This window comes from Netta rufina (assembly GCF_964035555.1).
Source record: "Netta rufina genome assembly, chromosome: 2".
Classification (NCBI taxonomy): domain Eukaryota; kingdom Metazoa; phylum Chordata; class Aves; order Anseriformes; family Anatidae; genus Netta; species Netta rufina.
The window spans coordinates 137,783,566-137,804,625 of NC_140124.1; the positions used below are offsets into that span (position 1 = coordinate 137,783,566).

At 38.0% G+C, this 21,060-nt stretch overlaps 1 protein-coding gene across 8 annotated transcripts in view; it reads right to left on the reverse strand.

The window, feature by feature from the left end:
* Nucleotides 1-4,528: 4,528 nt before the first annotated feature.
* UBR5 (ubiquitin protein ligase E3 component n-recognin 5) overlaps nt 4,529-21,060 on the reverse strand; it is an 81,798-nt gene continuing 65,266 nt past the window's right edge. For 7 of the 8 annotated variants that reach the window (XM_084282453.1, XM_084282452.1, XM_084282449.1 and 4 more), the window contains 20 exons: nt 20,703-20,914; nt 20,152-20,382; nt 18,514-18,587; nt 17,718-17,890; nt 17,505-17,618; nt 16,764-16,984; nt 15,714-15,834; nt 15,521-15,619; nt 14,999-15,242; nt 14,342-14,453; nt 13,646-13,790; nt 13,221-13,351; nt 12,923-12,983; nt 12,411-12,586; nt 11,912-11,996; nt 10,744-10,899; nt 10,241-10,354; nt 8,995-9,139; nt 8,336-8,421; nt 4,529-7,434 (listed from right to left, as the gene is read on the reverse strand). In XM_084282453.1, coding sequence (XP_084138579.1) covers nt 7,222-7,434; nt 8,336-8,421; nt 8,995-9,139; nt 10,241-10,354; nt 10,744-10,899; nt 11,912-11,996; nt 12,411-12,586; nt 12,923-12,983; nt 13,221-13,351; nt 13,646-13,790; nt 14,342-14,453; nt 14,999-15,242; nt 15,521-15,619; nt 15,714-15,834; nt 16,764-16,984; nt 17,505-17,618; nt 17,718-17,890; nt 18,514-18,587; nt 20,152-20,382; nt 20,703-20,914 — 2,913 coding nt within the window. In that variant the 3' untranslated portion in view covers nt 4,529-7,221. The remainder of the gene's footprint in view (nt 7,435-8,335; nt 8,422-8,994; nt 9,140-10,240; nt 10,355-10,743; nt 10,900-11,911; nt 11,997-12,410; nt 12,587-12,922; nt 12,984-13,220; nt 13,352-13,645; nt 13,791-14,341; nt 14,454-14,998; nt 15,243-15,520; nt 15,620-15,713; nt 15,835-16,763; nt 16,985-17,504; nt 17,619-17,717; nt 17,891-18,513; nt 18,588-20,151; nt 20,383-20,702; nt 20,915-21,060) is intronic. The other variant, XM_084282448.1, reaches the window with a different exon arrangement.

Here is a 21,060-nt window from a genome sequence, read left to right on the forward strand (position 1 = left end):
TGGTGGCAGCTGGCACTGATAGCAGTGTGGCTATTAGGGGATAAAGGTGAGTATGGTGGAAGCGTATGGAAAAAGTGCAACTTAAAGAAAAATATTACGTTTTTGAGTCCATCCTAAGCTGATACAGACCTAAGAACACCTTCCAGTAGTTGTGTAATTTATGTAGGTGTGGTGCAGAGCTGCTTACCACCCGTAACACACTCTTGCCCCTTTCCCTGCACTGCCCTGTGAGTACAAGCACCGCCCGTGGAAGCACTGCTAAAACATGTCCATCATTTATTGCGAATCACTTCTTATAAACAGAAATTTCTGCACGAGGCTAGTGCCTGGAGGCTGTTCCCTCTTCCTTCCTCGTGGCCAGGCTGGGCGCAGCAGTTTCCTGTAGGCACGCAGGTCATTTATCAGAACAACTGAGGAGTCTGGAGGGAAAAGGGAAAAAAAAAAAAAAAGGCAGCCAAATAAAAGCCCCACCTCATGCAGGAGGTCCTGGTTTCTAACGAAGGCTTGACATCAGAGACAAATGTGGAAGCAAACATCAGGGAGAGAAGTTTATGAGCACCCAAGACATTCAACCAACGTAAAACTAGTGCTGAGCCGCTCTGTAAAGGTAGAGAAACACCAGGAGAGCAGGAGGGAGGCACCTGAGGAGGAGGAGGATGACTTGGAGGTCTGATGTTCCTCAGCAGAGAAGTCACAGTTACGGCACCACCCCGATACCGCTCCCCAGTGCTCTCGAGCCCAAGTACCAGCCAAACCCACAGCCACAGAAAGGTACGTGTGTGCAGTTATGAGCTTCAACTGATCCGTGTATCATTTTCAAGACAGTTACGCATACCTTTGTCAGTTTCTGTCATTATTTTTTTTTAAAAGCATCTGAGAAATTTCACAGCCACCAAGGAGTAGCTGAGAACACGTAACAAGCACGAGAAAATACAGTTTTATACTAACATCTGGTTACCTAACTACTGCTCTTTTTGAGCCAGACTTAAGTTTTATTACCCAAACATCCCCACACGTTGCTTAATATCCATGTTCAACAGCTCTGCTCTTCCCCGTACTGTGTGTCTTCGGGTCTCATTTCTTGGTCCAGAGCAAATGATGACAGAAGTGCTGATTTAGAGCAAGCCCAGCTGACCCATTAACACTGACGAGTTACACTGGTGAGTACAATGCAGTGCACAGATGACCCAGGAACTCACACACCCCTCTCAAAAAACCTCAAGCATACTGATCATACTGTTTTATAACATTGACCTGCCTATCAATCGTCCTAGTCCTCTGTCCCTAACCTTAATCCTGGCTGCTGTTTCAAAATTCCTTAAATAAGGGACTGAGTATTTGAAAGTGTAAGAAATACAACAATTTCATGTAATAACAACAGAAAGGACTACAAATATTCGAGGATAATTTCTTAAAGACATGCATTCCCTTTTATAGCTGCACAGCAAATGTCTATTTACATAGTGCCTGAAAATTAATATGTAGAGGGAAAAACACAGCAAAGGAAACAAACCGTTAACGAGTGAAGGATTAACAGAACAGCAGCTGGCTTTTCTTGCATCCCCACAAAACCCCCAAGCTTCCATTAACTGTTTTAAATAAAATTAATTACATAATATACATGATACTGAAATATGGAAAAGCAATCGTGGAGTTCTAAAGCAGCTTACACGGAATAAACGTATATATGAAATTTAGTATTAGGCATGCTTGTGCAAGGCTTAAAGATTACTGAAGTGGACTGCAGTGTCTTAAAACAAGCACCAAGGTGGATGGCAAACATTGCTTCATTCTTTAGCTCCTAATCCCTTGGCGATACAAGCGCTGTCCTGTGCAACCCCAAGGTCGCATTCCTCTGCTTTCTCAGCACGCAAGCCCTAGGGTGTTTGTTTCTGTGTGTGGAAGGACTCTGACCCACAGACTTCCATATACACTTTCTGAAAGGGCAGGGGCATTCCCCAGAGGTGCACGATGCCAAACTCCAAGCCAGTCTGCCAGAACAGGTCCTCTCACAGGTTTGGTCGCCTGTGGCTGCACAAGAGCTCTAAATCTAACTGCAGTGACTGGACTTGAGGCAGCAGCACAGGCACTTGGTATGCTGTTGGAGAGAGCCAGACCTGACCAGCTACTAGCACAGCTTTCCATTCCCAAAATTTGGTCTGTACAAAGTAATTTTGATCCGCTCTAAAAAATTCATCCAAAAAAAGAAAAAGCCTGGCCACGTTCTCCTTCAGAAGAGCATGAATGAGGACAACCTGCAGGCTTGTCCTATATTTAGTTCTGAAGATAACGAAAGCAAAGGAAAAAAATATGTAATCAACAGTAGCATCAATTACAACTCCTTGGACAAACTACTCTTGGCAAGGTAAAGTAATTTACAAATTAAGTCCCAAAAAATATACCAAGTATGACGTCCATCATCACAGCTTCAACTATAACATCTCCTCCCCCCAAAGATACTATTTATTTTGGGAATATCTGTCTTTTAAAAATGCTTTACAAAGATCAAATTTTATATAAAGAATACTATTTGAGGTAAATTGAAGAATTATCATCTCTAAGTCAAAGGTAAATCAGCCTTTCCAGATGAAAAACACTCACTGCATGAAAATCAATTCATGAATAGTTCCAGTATGTTCAAAGAAAGTTTTTTCTGAAAAGCTACCCTGAAAGTGCCTCCTTGCACAGTAACTCTAACACAGGTTGTGGCAACACGTTTTCCAACAGGTTCACATGACTACAGCATTCAAACATAGGCTGTGTTGGCTGTTGTCACCGGACAAAGGATACTGAAAAGTTTCCCCATCACAGGGAAAAAAGTTCTCAAACGCTTGGTAGCAACAATCTGCTTCTTGCTATACTGAACAGTACATTACTACAGAGCAACCTGTGGTGATAAATGGTGAAAAGCAAAAGCTTCATATTAAGAAAGCCATGGACAAAGGGGAAAAGTCTCAATTACAGGCTTGCATTTCAAGCCAGACATTAAGTCAGCCTCTTGAAAAGGCAACTCCACAGAAGATCAGAAATCAAACCGTGCTTCTCAGTTCAGCAAACCTGCTCAGCAATAAAAACATCCAAATTGCTGCAAATTAAAACCATGAAAGCAATTTCCAAACTAGGAAAGGACCCAGCAACACTCCTGAAGATGCTAAGAAGTCCTGATCACACCGCAATGCACGTCAGCTTTAGAAGAGGCTTCGATTACGAAGTGTCTCCACGTCCTCTCCACAGGGAGCACACACGTGAACTTCCAGCACTGGGTTCAAGACGTTCACTGAAGCTTTGGCAGGACCACTCGACATCACATTTCTGTCTGTGTGTGGACGCTCAGAGCTTGGGATAAACAACCACCACATCCTGAAAGCCAGTTATTTAGGACTTCCAGTTATTTAGGACCTACGGAGTTTTCTATTTGATGTTGGCAGATCCATTACTAAAAATGATTAGACTGAAGAGTTCAGAAAAAGGTCAAATTCCACAGCTTAAAAAGAGAAAAGGAAGCAAAGCAAGCAAGCTAGGTACCTGTAGTTTGCCACAGGAAGAGGAAGCTAGAGAAACAAAAGCATCAATGAAGAGTACAAAGCCAGAAAGGTTTAAAAGGGCATTTACAGAAATTCACAGTGACATGATCCACAGGTTATAAGGATGTTATATAAAAAGGGAGATAAAAGAGAACAGCAGATAAGCTTCCTCAGCAGGTTCTATCCCTAATCTGTCATCCAGTGTTAAAGATGACAAAGCTGTGCTGGACAAGGCCTCCAAGAAGAGCACTGCGAGAAACAGAACTGCAGCAGGAGATGGGGTGGCGACTTCTCCGCTTCTCCCACCCACACAACTGAAGCGAGCTGTCCCATGCTCTGCTCTTGGTGCACTTCTGCTGATGCACAGAGTCAAATAAACTTCTGAAAAACAGGTCTACGCACAACTGTATGCTTCTTTTAAAAGATAAATTCAGGTTAAGAGATAAAGAAAATCACATTTCTTACTCCTCCCTGCATGACTGTTGCTGTACCAGATGGGAGTACTTCTGATTTACAGATTTGCCAGTTCACTACTTTTTTTTTTTTTTTTTTTTTTTTTTGAACTGTTACTTAATGAGCAAATAACTACCTTGCAGGAAAGAAAAGACACTCCCATACCAAACAGATGAGAAAGAGCACTTGATAAGAAAAGTCCTTGCAGATTTCCACTTCTGGTAAGCTAACAAAGCAAGCAATTTACCTTCTGGATTTGGGAACAGTAAGCTGAAGCAACTGAAACCAGTGCTGAGAACTAACCCTGGGAAGTTCACACTAGGGTGTCAGCTCTCCCTAGCTTCAGCATAGGAACTAGCATGGTGGTGAAGATGTTTTAGCAGTATCTATCCTTTAATCTCCTATTTCAGCAGTTAAAAACAGCTACGGATTTGGACTATATAGAAAGTAAACATTACAGAATTTTCCTTTAACTTGTTTCTCTACCACATCTTCAAAGTGAACTAACAGAAGGGCTTAAGTCAACGGGAGATGAGGTGTATGATTTTAATAAACATTTTTCTTATTAAAATCTCGATATAGCTTAAATATACCATACAGAGGAAAAAAAAAGCTATTTATATACATTTCAAGTCAATGACCACAGCATAAATCATTCCTAGATCCCCTCTCCACTTCTGTCATCAGAAAGCCTCGTGTGTGTGTATATACGGTGAGCTACTGTGAGTTACCTGCATTATTTTTTGTCTAGCTATACATTACAGGACTTAAAAAAAGGTTTAAGCTATATACAGAAATATATATACATATAACATATATTTATATGTTATACATACACATACACTTATATACATATACACACAATACATAGATATATACACACAGTATTTTACATTTATATATGGCCTTTCATCCAAGGACCTTGGATACTTTTTAATACATCAAAGTCTCACAAAGCTTTGTGAGGGAGGGAGGGAGCTTTATTTTACAGACTGTAGGTTTGAGGCCGATCCTAAGCAGGGTTTGTTTGTTTCTTTTTGTTGTTCGGTTGGTTTTGCTTTCTACTAACTTCACATATGTCCCCTTAGAGGAGTTTTTGGTGATGAAAATAATTACACCAGTAAGAAATCCAAGCATAAGGTCTAGGATGCTTTGTACCTTTGTAACTGTTCTCCTTAGCATGACAACAGCCACACAGCATGAATTGTCCCTGTACTAACACACTTACACCTGGACTCGTGTGCAGTACTGCCTTTTAAAACATATTTAAACTAAAATAGTAAAATCAGGTAAGTTTAAAACTTACGATACCCTGAAGTATCCAACAGAAAATCCAGAATATACTCCAATTCCCATGTGCTGAAACTATCCTTTTCTAGGATAAGTCATTTAGGAAGTACTAATAAATGCAGAAATAATTCTGCATCCGTTTACTTGACTTATCTGCAGTTTAACTACAGGAGCCTGACACAGTCAACCCTGTCTAGAAAACAGTATTTTCTGCATCAATTTGGCAACGTGTGATCAGAATCTCTGATCTCAACTGTGCTTCATACCTGCAGCAACTAAACAAATGATGAGAATGGAGCCTTTTAAAAAATCTCAGTTGTAGCTAACTTCTGGACATCCTCCACTAGCTGACACAAAGCACAAAGGAAAATCCAGTGGAACTCTGGCAGAGTTGAATTCCACTCAGATTTTAATGGAGCCTTAGTTTAGCTCTCCCCAGCGAAAGGAAGAAAAAAATTCCTAAGACTCATGGCATTGGAGAAGCAAGAAAGATGGAAAACATCACCACCACAGAAACCCTTAGCCTTCAATACTTCAGTCCACTAAGCTTTTAGAAATTTATGATACAGGAAAAAAAAGCAGCTCCTGCCTTTATTAACCGCTCCCTACCTCTCAAAAACCTCTCAAGCATTAGGAAAAACAAGCCCTATATTATATTCAGACTGCCCTCCCCAAAAGCAACCACTTCAAAAGTGAAAATACAGTAAAACCCACTACAACACAGTTTCAAAATTTTATTCTAACCTAATAACCTTGAGGTTTTTGTTTGTTTGTTTTTTCTCAGAACAAGCCACTTTCCCTTCAAACCAATTCTGTCAAAAGAAGGGGTTGCCTGGCCCATTTCGTTCAGGATTCTCTGCTAACTGTAAAATGCGGGCTAAATAAATGTCTTCTGCAGGTCAATTTTTCAGTTACAAAATTCAGATTTTTGATGAACTGTGTTTGGTGTACGCTGCCAGCTAAAGTATAAATGGCTAAATAAATAAAAACTATTGTTTCTTCAGTATAACTTGGTATTTTGTCTGTAATTTCTTTATTAAAAAACTGTAACAAGATACTTAAAAAAAGGCTAGATACAAAAGAAGTTAAGCTGCTCACGAACATTAAAGTTTTCCAAAATGTATCTTCAATAATCATGATCTTATAAACATTTTACAGTTACCAGAAAGTGCCCAGGCTGAGTTTACATAGTTAGATAACGTAGTACAAGTGTCGGGTTAGAACTGGTAGTGGAACAATCTCCTGACTGTCTGTTCACTGGAACAGGGATACAAAAATGTTGATTGTGAACTATGAAATACTGTGCATTGGCCTCATCTTATGTACAAAAAAAACACACTAAAGGTACAGATTACATGCAAAATATTAGTGATGGTATCTGATGTGCCAGAGTTCAATGCAACCAGAACAAAAATTGCAGTGAAAGTGGTTTCATAAGTGGACGATCCCAACTCTGGGATCTGAGCTGTCAGGAACTTTTTACAAGTTCAATATACATGATACACAACTGCAGCCAACCACAAATTAAACACCATAAAAAAGTTAAAATAAAACACAGAACATACTTAATTTTTTATTTCGAAATTCCCTACTCCCTCTATACAAGAACCTTTGCTGAAACACTTTCCACAAAGGCAGCAGTGAATTTTCAGAACATTTTACATATTTTCCCTCAGCAAAAAGATAAATCACAGTGTAAATTATATTGTTCTGCTGTCATCTTTGGCTGGGGTTAGGCCAAGGAGTTATTGACTAGCAAACTGTTGCAATCAGGTATTGCCAGTGCTCCTTTTGCCTTTACGTTACAAATTTAGTACAGGAATGTTTGCATTTAAATCTTTAAAGTACCACCAGGGGTATGACAGCATTAACTTTCATAAACTTTTATAGACAAATGGAAAAATCTACAAAACTTAGCTAGTAATATTACACAGCAATACACACTTTTTATACTCTACACAAAACCAAAATTCTTGGTCTTAATGGCGAGTAACAATTTCTGTTTCAAAATCTGCTTAGAGGAATAGAGTGGGACATAAAGGCGAGAAATGCAAGTGTTTGCTGTAGGAAGATGTTGGTCATCTGGTGGTCTTATTGTGATTGATGGCATAGGCTGGAATCCCTCCTCACTGGCAGGCAATGATGGACTTGATGTCCAGAAGTAAACCTGAAAAAACAGGAGGTGGTATTTAAAATTGTGCTGGACAAGGCTAAAATTTACACTGCATACTGTCCCCAGCTCCATCTGGGAAGATTCTTAACTGCCATCAATATGAAACATACCAGAAATCTCTACCAGAAGTGTTAATGACCAAGGAAAAGGCATATAGTACTTGTACAGATGGAAGTCAGCAAGGGAGAACACTGGGTTATTTTCCCAAGTTTGAAACTTCCAGAGCAGTGTTACTACCAAAGCTTAATCACAGATATTGCTTAACAAATGTGTTCTAAATTTTCTGCTTTACAGATTAGTCCACATTTCCTTTTAGCAAACCGTAAAGGAAAGATAATACCTGAAGGGGTAAGAAGTTAAAAGCAAGTAGTTTTAAGAAGCTCATGGACACAGCTTATAGGCAAGTCTTGTCTTCCAAAGTGAAACAATCTTACTCTTTCATGCCTCTCATCAGTTATTCCAAAGAGGTTTTGTGAAGAAGGAGATTGTATCATTACTGACATTAACAGAGAGGATACAGGCATTGCCCTCAGGACACACAGAAGTCAAAAGAATAGCTTGATCCAGGAAAAGAAATCAATCTCAAAACCCTACTAGCCCACAACACAGTTGACTAACAAGTTACTCAGCTTAAGAACTACTCGGCAGAGACTGTAAGAATGCTTCTACATTTGTGAACATAGGCAAGGACATTACCACACATACCTCCAGCTGCAAGGTCTAGTATTCACATCGAATGTTTCCAGACATTAAAGTCTAACCAATCACTACTACTCTGCTCTGCAACCTTACTGTCACATACAAAGTCTCTGTAGGTACAGATACCGAAAAGCAGTAATGATGCAAGACTAATACCAGTTGTTCTGCATATTTTCACCGAGAAAGGACAACTTACTAGATCTTGTCTTTCTGTCATACTCATCTTCTCAACTATGGACCAAAACCAACGCTTGAACTGCAAAAGCTTCTCAGCATTTTCTCCTATGGGAAATAAATAAAAAATATATATCTATGTAATTCAGTTGGTGCGCTGAACCATAAATATGAGAGCTGTTTTACATGTACTGCAAGTTGGATCTCAGCTACAATCTGATACTGGAGACAGTAATTTCAGAATCAATACACGTACTTTTGAATGTAAAGGCTAATTCCAACCTACCTCAGTATTTCTCCCACACCTTCCCACCTGAAAAGCCTAATGGAAGCTCAACAGTTTTAAAATCAAAGAACTATTAGACTGCATACATCACATTTGTAGTTTTAACGTTAGGTCTGAACTTCCAGAGGGAAAGACGCACTACCAGGAACATAATCCTTTCCTTTAATGCCAAGCGACAGTCAAAAAACATGTGCCTCCCCCCACCCCGCCCCAACTGAAGGTAAACATTTTACAAGGTATGTACTGAACATAGCAGGAATTTTACTACGATTTTCAATGACTTATTAACTGATGTCAAATTTGAAGAGGTGCTTTAAGCTTAATGCTAGTAACTTCACACTCTAAACTCTATTTACTCTACAACTCTGTTTCTGAATGATTAAGTTGTTTCATACCTGATTCATCATTGAAAGAAGTAAAGCTGATTAGCATTTGCACATTTACTTCACCACAGCCATTTACCAGAAGTCTGAAATCTTCTGCTGTCAAATCTTCTAATGAATTCTTTGGAAGCACATCCAGTAGACCCTTCCTCATCGCCTTAAGTGAAAGCCACAAGATTCACATTACAGTCATATCACTTACTGAGAAGTTCCATGTGAAATCCCCTATCAACTCAAAATTTAGTATTCTATTAGCTGTTCTTCTCTTTCAAAGCTTTCCCACCTGAGATACAATTTTCTGAACCAAAGAACTGCACCAGCACGTTAAGCAGCAGAGCGGTACCACCAAGTATTGCAAAACCAGGAATGCTTTGAACTAATGTTTCATCAGCTGCAGGAGCAGAAGCATCTGCACTCTGTTACTGAGAAGTTCGGATATTTTGCTGAGCTATGAGTTACAAAAAATGCTTACGACATCTTACGTTCACTTTGCTTCTTCAGACACTAATATGACAATTCTGGTTTAAAACTGTAATACGTGTATACATAGATAGTATACATATACACCTTTTATACAGATTATATCCTGTAAAGGTTAAAACTCAATTTTCAAAATGGAAAAGTTTGAATAAATTTATTTTAGTAAATCCCCAAATAAATACAAGTGTTACAGTTTTCAACTCTTATAACAAAGCACTTATTAATTTATGCAGATGTCGAGACCAAACAAGTTCATTCCAGAAACACGTTCCTTGTGGAAGAATTTTGGACCTAATCTGCAGAGAAGTAATCTATAGTCTGCTCCTATGTCTCAGAACTGCAGCAGGAAACTAGTCAGCAGAAATGGCTAAGTTTAGATTTAGTATCACATGACAGAGTATTTTAAGCACTGGTCTTACATAAAACTATTTACAAAAATATATTACTCTAACTTTCATTTAAGAAAAGCTCCAAAAATTACTCAAACTCAATACAGTCAATTGTTAGGTTTCTTGCCAGACTTAACCAATGAAATCAAGTTTAAAAGTTGTCCTTTCGTTCTAGTACTCAGTACTCTACTACTTGCTCAAAGTACTCAGTCTTCACAGCACTGCAAAAAGAGCTATACAATTACAAAAAACTATTATGTCTTTTAAATCAAGCTGTCATACCTCAAAGAACCTGAGCAACAATACCATAATGAGGGGAAGAATTATCTGACTGAAATCTTATGGATTATTACTTTGGTTTTTAAGAGCACGCTCCACCAAAAACTTACATGCAGAGGCTGTTCTGCTACCACCAACATTCGGTGTTCTGCATATTTCCGGACATATTCATAAACATTCTGAGGAGTGACTGGTATATTTACACCATTGGAAATAAGCTCAACCTATGGCAAAGTAACAAGGACAATTAAAGAAGATGACAAAACTAGATTATTACTACAACAGACACGGTATGTAGATCAGCAATTTACAGCTTAATATTCCTCTAAAAAGTAGTGGTATAAAATTTTGCTTCTACTACTCCAGGGTAAAACATTAGGGATTCCCAAGGACTGACTCTACTATCCAGGCTTTATGGTATGTTCTAAACCACCTTCAAGGAAAAAAAATAAAAAACCACAGTTCAATGGCTAAAGAGAATACATTATTTGGATCTAGAAAGGCTAGAACATTAGCTTTGGGACCTTAGAAGGATCTGGATTATATGCACATGGCAACATGTGCAAATTGTCAAATTCCTGAACTACAAAGATGCAGGTATGTCCATCCTTACCTGCCCTCCACCCTCTTCCTTACACAGGTCTATTGCAAATGCTAAATCCATTGCTGCGAACACTGCATCAGCATCCGTGCTCTGGGAAGCGAGGATAAGCTGCCGGAGGCTTTCATACATAACCGGATCAAAAAAAGCAAAGTCATGCCAGTTCACCTATAAAAAGACACAGATGTTTGAAACATACCTGTTCAAGAATATACTCAAAACTGTGTGACCATTTGAGATGATGGCTGATGGAAGTTGGAAACAATTTGCAGTGCTGCAAAATGCTGAAAGACTGTTCTCCACTGAAGCACATACTGCAGCTACACATTTAAATGGCTGATGTCCTAATAGCCAAATACCACAGCTTCCAGCAATCAGAATAACACCACCTACTTTTTACTGTTTTCTACAGTTCCTCACTTTTTGGTTCATTATCAAGCTGAAAAGTCATCCATTATTTTCTAACTAAATTATTCTTTGATGTGTGATGTGAATACAAGGGAAATCTCTTGGAAGGTATCGGGATATCTAAAGACATATCTTTCTGCCACTAACTCTTTTTGCGAAAGATTATATATATATTGGAAAACTCATTAGATGATCAGCATTGTTTTTAAAGAAAAGGCCAGCAATAACAAACTCTGGTGTAAGTTTGTTGCATCAGAAAGAACTTATGATGTTCTTGACTAATGCATGAAATATGCAGCATGTCACTGGTGTTCATTCAGGGGTGAAAAACAGAGGATTTTTGCCAGAAGTTTAAGTAACTAGTGCTCTGAATTAATTTCTGCCTGCACATGAGACAAAACGTAATTACAATTAAATTCTATGAGTTCTATCAAATATCAAGAAAAGTGCTTTTGGCAAGCCGAGATGCTATTGTCTGGTACTAACACCACCCTTTTAAGACTTCAGTCTCAGAAAGGGGAAAATAAAAGGAGAGTTTGCTGTTTCTGAAGTGAATCAAAGGCTAACCTATTGCAAATCTACTGGGAGGTATTTGAATGAGATTTACTCAGTTCACAATCTAAAATGAAAACCTTAAATTCAATTTAAAAGCATCCTAGCATCTTTACAGTTACCAACTCCACCAGTCAATGCACAACACGTGGGAAAAAGCAGTTATAAAGATGAGATTTTATGTAATTAAAGCAAATTCAGATTTCTATGATCAACTTACCTTTCTGCCAAGAAGAACTTTGATTACGTGTCTGTTTAACGTGATAGGACACAGCTCATTCTGCAACAAGCACAATCCCAGGATTCTGAAAATACAAGTTTGATTGTTGTTTCGGTATGACATATTACATGGAGGATTTTTCAGCAAACTTGCATTAAAAAAGTAAAAATACTCTTAATAATCAAGCTTTCCAGCTCCCTCAGTTCACCAAAAACAAACAAAACAAACAAAAAAAGCCACTATGGGCATATAATCATTTTAAAAATATAATTTCTGCCCTTTCAGATTGTAAAAAAAAAAAAAATAAAAAAAATAAAGATTTAACAGGAAGAGAAACCTCAAGCTGAAATGTGCAATTTATCTAATATTGAGCACCAGGTGCTAAATAGAGCACAAAGAATAAAGAAAGTTTTTGCAGCGTGGATCATTGGTACTCTTCCTTGGTATTTCATGTACTCATCATTTAAATTTTGTTCAGTCTAGTACGTTAATGACATACCTGCCGATGTTTCTGAAACAATTCAGTCTTGCTTCTGTGTTTTTACCAGGTCTTGGTGTATAAAACCCTCGTTTTCCAGGTTGGTAGAAAAGTGGTGCGTTATCGTCCCCATCATCTGTATCATCTAATTCCATATCCACTACACTGCGGCTGGAACCATGTCGCTTTCTATTTTCCTGTTTTGGAAGTCAGAATAGTAATTAAGAAATCTATTTCTAGCTACCAACCCACATAAGCAAACTCTTTGCTACTAGAGCCAAGGATTCAAGTTTCATTGGTTAAGAAGCCCAATTACATTTCCTCATGGTAATGTTTTATACTTTTGAGTGATTATTGCTTAATCTTTCCAAAGGAAAAGAATCAAGAATAGCTTTACTCAGATAAAAAGATAACTGCACAAGATAATTAAGCAGAACTTTGTCTTGCAAGGTAAGAGAAGGCTCCATTAGGTTCCAAATGAACTGATATAACTGGATCTCCAGTAAATTTCTAACTGTGCAACAATACCTTACCTGCACTTTATCTGAAGAGTCTAGCAACCCAAGATCCAGTATACTGTCAGCACCATTCTCCCTTAATGGGAAAAAAGAAAAGAAAGGCAAATGAACATTTAGTTTCACAATAAGGAATGGTCATATTCTGACACCAGACAGATTTGATTAAACCAAAGTCAACAAATCACTTGCCCAGAGAAAAACATATAGAAGAAAGCAAGAAGCAAGCTAGATGCACTGGAGTGAGATGTAGCACAGTACAAGTGTCTCGGCCACAAAATCAGTCTTCATCTTTTACAGAACCTTTGATATTTACCTGCCATGTGCAATAATGAGTTCCATAGCTTCATCAACTCTTGCTCTAAGGGAGTCTTCACTCGCTAGTAAGAGAAGCAGCTGAGCAGGAGACAATTCCAACAACATTCCTGTGATTTTACTTGCAAATGCCTGGGGATACAGAATGACACGTCTTATATCCTCCTCCAGTTCTCTCATTTTCAAATACAGCTTTATGAAAGTTTCAGTATTTTAAATATAGAATGCATTGCAAGATACCACATAGGCTAAATGATAAATTATAGAAACTGTAAAATATCTTGAAGAATACAGAAGTGGGCATACATGTTAAAATATTTTCAGGCAAGTTAAACAATAACGGACAGGGAATTTTATTTTTTTAAACTGAAAATAGGCCAAGAACATTTAACATATCATTTAATGTACTAGACAGACAAGACTTACTGGTTGCATTGCTTGCACTCGAGGGTAGAGCCTTTCTCCAAGGGCTTGTCTATGTGCTGGAAGAGGATCGGGGTCATCACTAGGATTTCCTTCTGATGCTGGTCTAAAAGGCCGTGTGTCAATGGAAAGTTGCCTTCTAAAGTCCCTTAAAAGAAGTTAGAGCAGTTTGTACTGATTTCAGAGGAAATACGCAAAATTCTTCTGCAACAGTATCATTGGCACAAGGATTCAAAACAGCATTAATTTTTATGCTAGAAGAGGAGTTGTTTCTCATCGCTGCTTAGAGGGAATGTTTCAGAATGATTCAAAACGAGGCAGTGATTTTAATACTACCGGTATTTTAGATAACGCAGTCAGACATGCCACCAATGACAATGCTGTTTGCAAACCACCTCACAAAGTGATGCTAATATACAAGTTTTTATTATTGTTTCTGCAGGAGAGGTTTATGGCATACAGTTGAGACAATCTATCAACGGTAAAACAATTTTTAAAGAATTGAAGTACATACTGAATTTCAAGAAATGACCTCATAAATTGCTCCCGAAACTGAGAAAGACAGACACCTTAAATTTAAGTAGAATTATCTTTCCTCTAGATCATTCTATCTGACAAAGGCAATCTGAATTCTATCTGAATAAGGCAATCATTCTATCTGACAAACCAGCTCCAACAAATGAAAAATATATCACTTACCTATCTCTATCTCTCCGAGAACCAGCCCGTAAGCCACTACTTCTCCGCATTTCTCTCTCTCGCTCTCTTTCCCGATCTCTCTCCCCCCTATTTCGCAATCTCTGCATCAGACCTAAAGGAGGAAAAAAACTCATAACCATGAACTTCTTTATACTTCTCTCCCCAAAAGCAGTGTCAGTGTAAGGAGGACAGAGCTTGAAAGACATCAATGAGACAGAACCATTTAACTTAAACTAGTGATCTATGTTGAACCACGCTTATGAAAGGAACCTGTAGTGTTTGTACAAACTTCCAAATGCAAAAATAATTCTAAAATTTTTATACAGTTTCAAAAAGCATTTAAAATTATTTGTGACAAGCCAGATGGAGCAGTCATATTAAACATACGCACTTGCTGCCTAAAATCTTGATGGTAATTACCTACTGGAGAGACAGATGCTCAAAAAAACTAAGAACTTTTGAAAGAAGAGTCTGTTTTAAGAAAAAAACACCACAATTTCCTTGCCTCAGAGAACTAATATACACAGTTTTCAAAGTTCCCATGCTGACTTAGCAATAAAAAAATATCTGAAGTGAGACAACAGCAAATGTTTTAATGCGAGATAAATCCAACACTTATGAATATTATCTGGAGATTAACTGCTGCATATCACTTACTTGTATGGGTACCCTTGTTGGCATTCTGAATGCAATCTAGATTTGGCAGTTTCTCATTTGACAGAAAAGCCTGTGCAATGGCAGTGTAAAAGCTTCGTGCTACACCGCTGCCTTCTCCCGGCTCATCCTTAAAAGTAACTTTTACTCTGTGCACAGCCATTGGAGTGGTAGCACACCTGCGACCAAAATGATTGTTGAGCTGCCTCATGGTCTGCTGAATTAGAAGGTCTCTGTCTCGATCAACCTATTAAAAAACACAAAGAAATTTGTTCTTTATCGCCCACGATATCAACAGAATTTCAACTTCACAAGAAAGTTTCTGGACACTTCTGCACAGCCTCAGAAAACGCTCATTAGAATATGGAAAAACTACACAGTAATCATAGCACAGCTTATACGGTAAGGTTTAAGAACATTGGCCTGCGGACTCTGAAGCACAGCTTCTCCTATCAAGTTACTGCAACGTTTGATAGTTCAGCTTTTAATTAAGATAAATTTGGAAGAAAAACTAACATTTTTTACCTCCAACGTTAAATCCCTGGATTGCTGGTTTCTAAGTTTTTCCATCTCCCTGCGGAATTTTGATTCCTTTACTTCAAAGCCACCTAATTCAGTAAGGATCTTAAACAAAAAATAAAAAATAAAAAAAATCAGAATAAGGGAGGTTCACAGTTTAGGTGGAAAAGGAATTGTCCTTAAACTGGAAAATACATACCGAGCCAGGCTCTGCTCCAACATCTTCCATGAATACTCTACCAAACAACTCTAAAGAAAGGCGCCAACGTCCCAGCAACATGTCGTGAGATATAACCATGCCCATGAAGCTACACTGTGGCCTGAGAGAGGGAGAGTAAAGAAATTAACTTCGGACATATATGACATAGTTCTACTTTTACCTACCCTCTTGCCTCCAAGTAAGTTATTTATTTGGAAACAACTTGACTATGCAGGACATCACTGTACTATAGAGTTAGGTGTAGAGGTCAAATGTCCATGTTAATTACTTGATTACAAGTCAAGCAAGACATTAGTTAGAAGTATTCCATGGGTCACTGACAAACACAGATAAAAAACAATACACTTTAAATAACAAAACCTGGAAACTACAGCAAGATAACCTGATAATAAATTCTCTCGAGATGTCTAGGATTTCCAGCTACTGTGCAGCGTTAACCAATACCACTTGGCTTAAAATATAAGGAACTCTATACACTGACCTTGGTCTTATAACCCCCTAGAGTATGGCCGATTAAAAATGGCTTTTGCCTACTAAGCTAATCAGTTACTAAGTATTAGTATACGAAGGAACTAGTAACTTGATTTGCATTTGGAACGGTCACAGAACAGTAAGTAGGGAACTTTGCATCCGTTGTGTTTCAGCTGAAACACAAGTCTTGCTTCCACAGAGTAACTGCTCCAAAAACAAGCAACCTCAGTGCTATGTGGGATCCACCATTACAGGGCTCTAACTGCATAAAATGTGGTCAGTATCACCTGCCACAGATGGCAAGCTGTTAACTGCTATTTTTAACTCAGTTACCGAAGAAGTCATAGCATGTCTGCAGAAGGAAGTTAGGTAAAGGATTTCTACTGGCTTGCACAGGCTTCAAGACTGATCGACTGTTCGTTTTAAAAGCTTCCAAAGACAAACAACATTTTCTAACTAAATAAAGCTACCCATCTTAATTTAAAAATATGTTTTAGTCCCAAATATCCTTTTATCAGCTCAGGAATACTTCATCCAGTAATTTTTAAATCCAGCTACCTGAAAGATGTGAGAGGTGGCCCTTCACTTTCTGTCAGTCCTATCTCTGCCAACAAGCTGCTTTTTAGTTGTGCTGCAAGATCATGAGCAGAAGGCCCTGGCTTTGAACTCTCAGATTCTTCTGTAGGTACATTTTGTTCCTCCCCTTCTTTCTTTTGTCGATTTTGCATGCTCATAACGTTTTTTAGGTTGGCAGCATAAGACATTTTAGTTGGAAGAACCTAAACGAGGAAAAGCAAAACTTAATTGCAGATTAATCAAAACAGACTAGAAGGCTTTCTCAGGATATATGTAGTTCCTAAACCACACAAAAAAGAGTACTATAATTGCTCTGATAAACACAATCTCAATGGCTTCAGCAAACAGGAAAAACAATTTTCTAGTTTTGTGTTTGTATTTCATACACTTCACTTGTCCACAGACCAAACATTAAATGGCAAACCTACTGAGCACGGTAATATTTGTTATCATGATTATAACATTTGCATTTCAAAATTAACTCATGTTGTATAGCAGACTTCAAAAAGTATTACTTGAAATATGCTACGTCAGTAACTATAAAAATTTCTACATTAAAAAATTAAAAATTAAAGTTTTTGCACTTACTGGGCTTTTGAATTATCTTTTTTTTTTTAAAAGCTACTTAAAACTTTCTGTGAAAAATTGAAGTGTCTCTTAAGGAATGAAGGTACTAGCTTAAGTTATCCCCACTGTATAAAATAATCAAACTTTTAGATCTACCTCAAGGCAGTTTCTATCCACTGTAACTTCCATCAGGCATTTCCCACTGTTGGCAGAAGATGAATACAGACCCTGGCTTGGTCGGCCAAAGAGATCTTCTTTGCGAGCATTGGGCTGAAAATGAACAAAAGCATTCTGGGTAAATAATATATTTCAGTTAGAAATGAAAAAGCAAACTGCAGTTATCTTTCAGAACACCATCGCTGGTGGCACCTGTAATAGATGGGGCTGGTCTGCCAGGGGGATGGCTTCTGCCAGAGGAACCTCAAAAGGATTGGGTGGAATGCAGCCAAGGAACGTCATGGAGTCTGATCGTCTGAAAAATGGATGGTTTTGGCCGGTCTCTGCTGGGAGGGAATCATCATCTTTGTCGTTGAGTGTAGCACCTAAACACCAGAGAAGATTTCACCTTAATTTTCAGTTATAAAAGCAAAGGATTTAAACTATCAACAGTTATTAAGCTCCTCTCTTAGCTATCTTACTGAAGGAACAGGAATGCAAAGCACCTCTCTACAGATTTAGCAGTTCTACAGGATGCTTCTTCAAACCTTCTACTTTTATTAAGTCGCTTAGTTGACACTTTTATTCTTTTTACTGTAGCAAGTTTTAATGAATGTGCACTGCTACACTATATCTACTTCATACAGAGTACACATTCTATTGTTTTCAGCAGTATCTTCAACAGATCAAAACAACCACAGTTTAGCTCAGATTCTAATTTTAAATTCTGCCATTGTGCAGAACAATAAGGGCACAAACTCTGCAGGTTAGAGAGAAAGCAAATGAAAAGAGGGGCCCACAATGAAAACAAGCAATGGCAGGACAAATCTGGTAAAATAATAACGGTATGAAAGTCTTTCATAGCTAGACTTTAGTAAGGACATCTTTCCATTGTCTTAACGTATGCAAATAACAAACACTTATTCAAAGCCTCAGCTAACTAATGGGGAAAAAACATTGTGAAAGTATTGTAATTTAGCATATGATAGAAGTGTTTCTGTATACAAACTTTGATTGGTATCATCATCATTTTCATGTTCTGAATCTTCATTGTCAAGACCCAGCTCCAAAAGTTCACGAGTTCTAGAAGAAAGAAAGAAAAAAGCATTTACAGCAGTTGCAGTCAATAAAATCAACAGTATAATCAGTAAATATACTTGCAAGGTATACATCGTAAGAACTGTAAAGTCACTGGTGAACAGGCAGGTATTTTCCACTGAGAGGTGGCATTCAAAGCTGTAGAGCCCCTCTCATTACATAGTCACTACACTGCTCAGGCAGTTACCCCTAAATGCATTAGGCCACCCACCAAGGTTGATCTAAACAGTTAAAGCTTCAGTCAGCAATAGGTATATTTATTTTTAAAGACCATATCAGTACCAAACAATCTAGGAACTCTAAATTAGGGGAGAAGTTATATAACTGAATACTGTTCTAAAATTCACTGGTGTAGAATATGCTTGATCCTGTAATTTCGTATGATCAGATTTTAAAATGTAAGTCTGAGCTATGCATTAGAGAAATAGATTTCACTTTATTATAGTATCACAAACTGTGATTGTTTTTATTTGTGGCAGTGTACGCCAAATATGTTCTGGAATTAGATGAAAACCAATAAAAACATTTCATGCAGGCTCTACTCAAATGTCATCTAACAGAAGCAAGGGACTTCATTTTAATGTGAACCACTCACTTTTAAATGTGAAAGTCTAAGCATTCATAGCTTAAGCATTTCATGAGAACTTAGTTCTTTGGTGAAGTTATTTGACAGATTTCAGTACACGAATTTTTGGGAACAAAGAAGATTCCAGAAGTATGTTACTGCCTGGAAAAGGTTTAAAGCCACAGCTCCAACAACTCAACTCAGCCTGCACCAAAACTTGGATCAGTTACTGCATTAAACCACTACCACTTCTGAGGAAACTACTGTTTCTAACAATAACCTCTGGTATACATTTTGAGGTTCTAACAGGCCTTACATTACAAGATACATTGAGCGTAACATCTGAACTAAAGCAGCAGTCCAGTATATCTTAAATACTGATCACTCATGTTTTACAATTGCTAAATTTGTAGGGAAAATGAACAGTTCTGTGTTGTTTTTGATTTGTGACACTGAAAATCAGGGGCAGGGATAAGCAAAGACTTGCATTTATCTACCTGCTGGCTATGACTACTCAGGTACTTCACCTCCAAACTTAGTAAGTAGAAATAGTTGGCATAGACTACCAACACATGGGTATGCATGTGATCATTAATCACCACTTCATATCAAAGGACATTCTAAAAAAAACTTAGAAAGAAATGCTGGCATACCTTGTAAAATGCTATCGTTGAGGCAATGTAGCTTTCAACTTAATGACATTTTCTGTTATCAGTTTCCCTACCATGCTTCAAGTAATGAGGTTAAGACTTAAGCATCCCAAACATGTGGAAAAAAAAAAATCAAACTACTGTGCTCACCATACCAAATTTTTAAGTTTTCTCCTATGCCATTTCTAGCATGTTTAACAGATTTCTAACTTAGTCATTATTATGTTAAACATGAGGAACAGACTGCATTTTTCAGCTGATAACTTGTCTTTAGTACATCTGTTAGAGGCACTGCCATGCAATGAGGTTTTTGGTTCTGAGTCAGACTTAATACCTTTTCCGTTCCAGCTGAGGAGTATCCAATGTTGTCTGTTGATTCATTGCCTTAATCCAATAAATAAGCGCTTGAAAAACGTATGCTACATGCTTTAGTGAACAGACATCTAGAACAGGAAGGACGTCTGAGTGCTCATCATTGTGCGAACGCATCAAAGACAGTGCGTAGTTCAGGAAATCACCACGTGCTGACATCATTCCCTGACGAGCACTGAGTAAAGTAGCACGCCTAGTGAGAGAAAAGAATTGAACACAGAGATTAGGCATCCTTTACTATTATTCTCCACATTTGAAATATAGACATGAAATACAAAACAGTGTGATAGTAAGAGCAATGACCATGATTTCACATTTTTCTGTGTAAATGCAGCTGAGGTGCAATATATTACAAAGAGGTAATACCGGAGATAAACTACATCAGAATAAACCAAGTAGCAGCAACAATACAGGAAGGCACCATTAATCAAAACAGTAACTATGCTGCTGCATTACAGAATTAAATAGAACTAGTACTTCATACACCATGCAATAATTAAACTGTTTTCATACCTTCTTCCCTCGAGTGTTCTTAAGCTAGCTTCCTCACGAGCTGTCATCCTTTCCCTTCTGGCTGAGTTCTGAGAAGCATGCAGAGGATGATTTGGATGCCCAGGATCACCCGCGGATGCTAATGCAGAACCATAACGCAGCTGTGCTTCTGTAGAGTCCATGATACTAACCATCCAATTCCAAGTAGGAATAAGCTTTTCTTCTACATAATTCTACAGAAAATGAGATTTAATGAGTTTTACAAACAACAGAACCAGATGATAGAATGCAATCATCTCAACACAAGCCTTCACCACTACTTTTACAGTTATGTATGATTTCCCACAAAGAGACTAAAAATCCCACTCAAGAATGACCA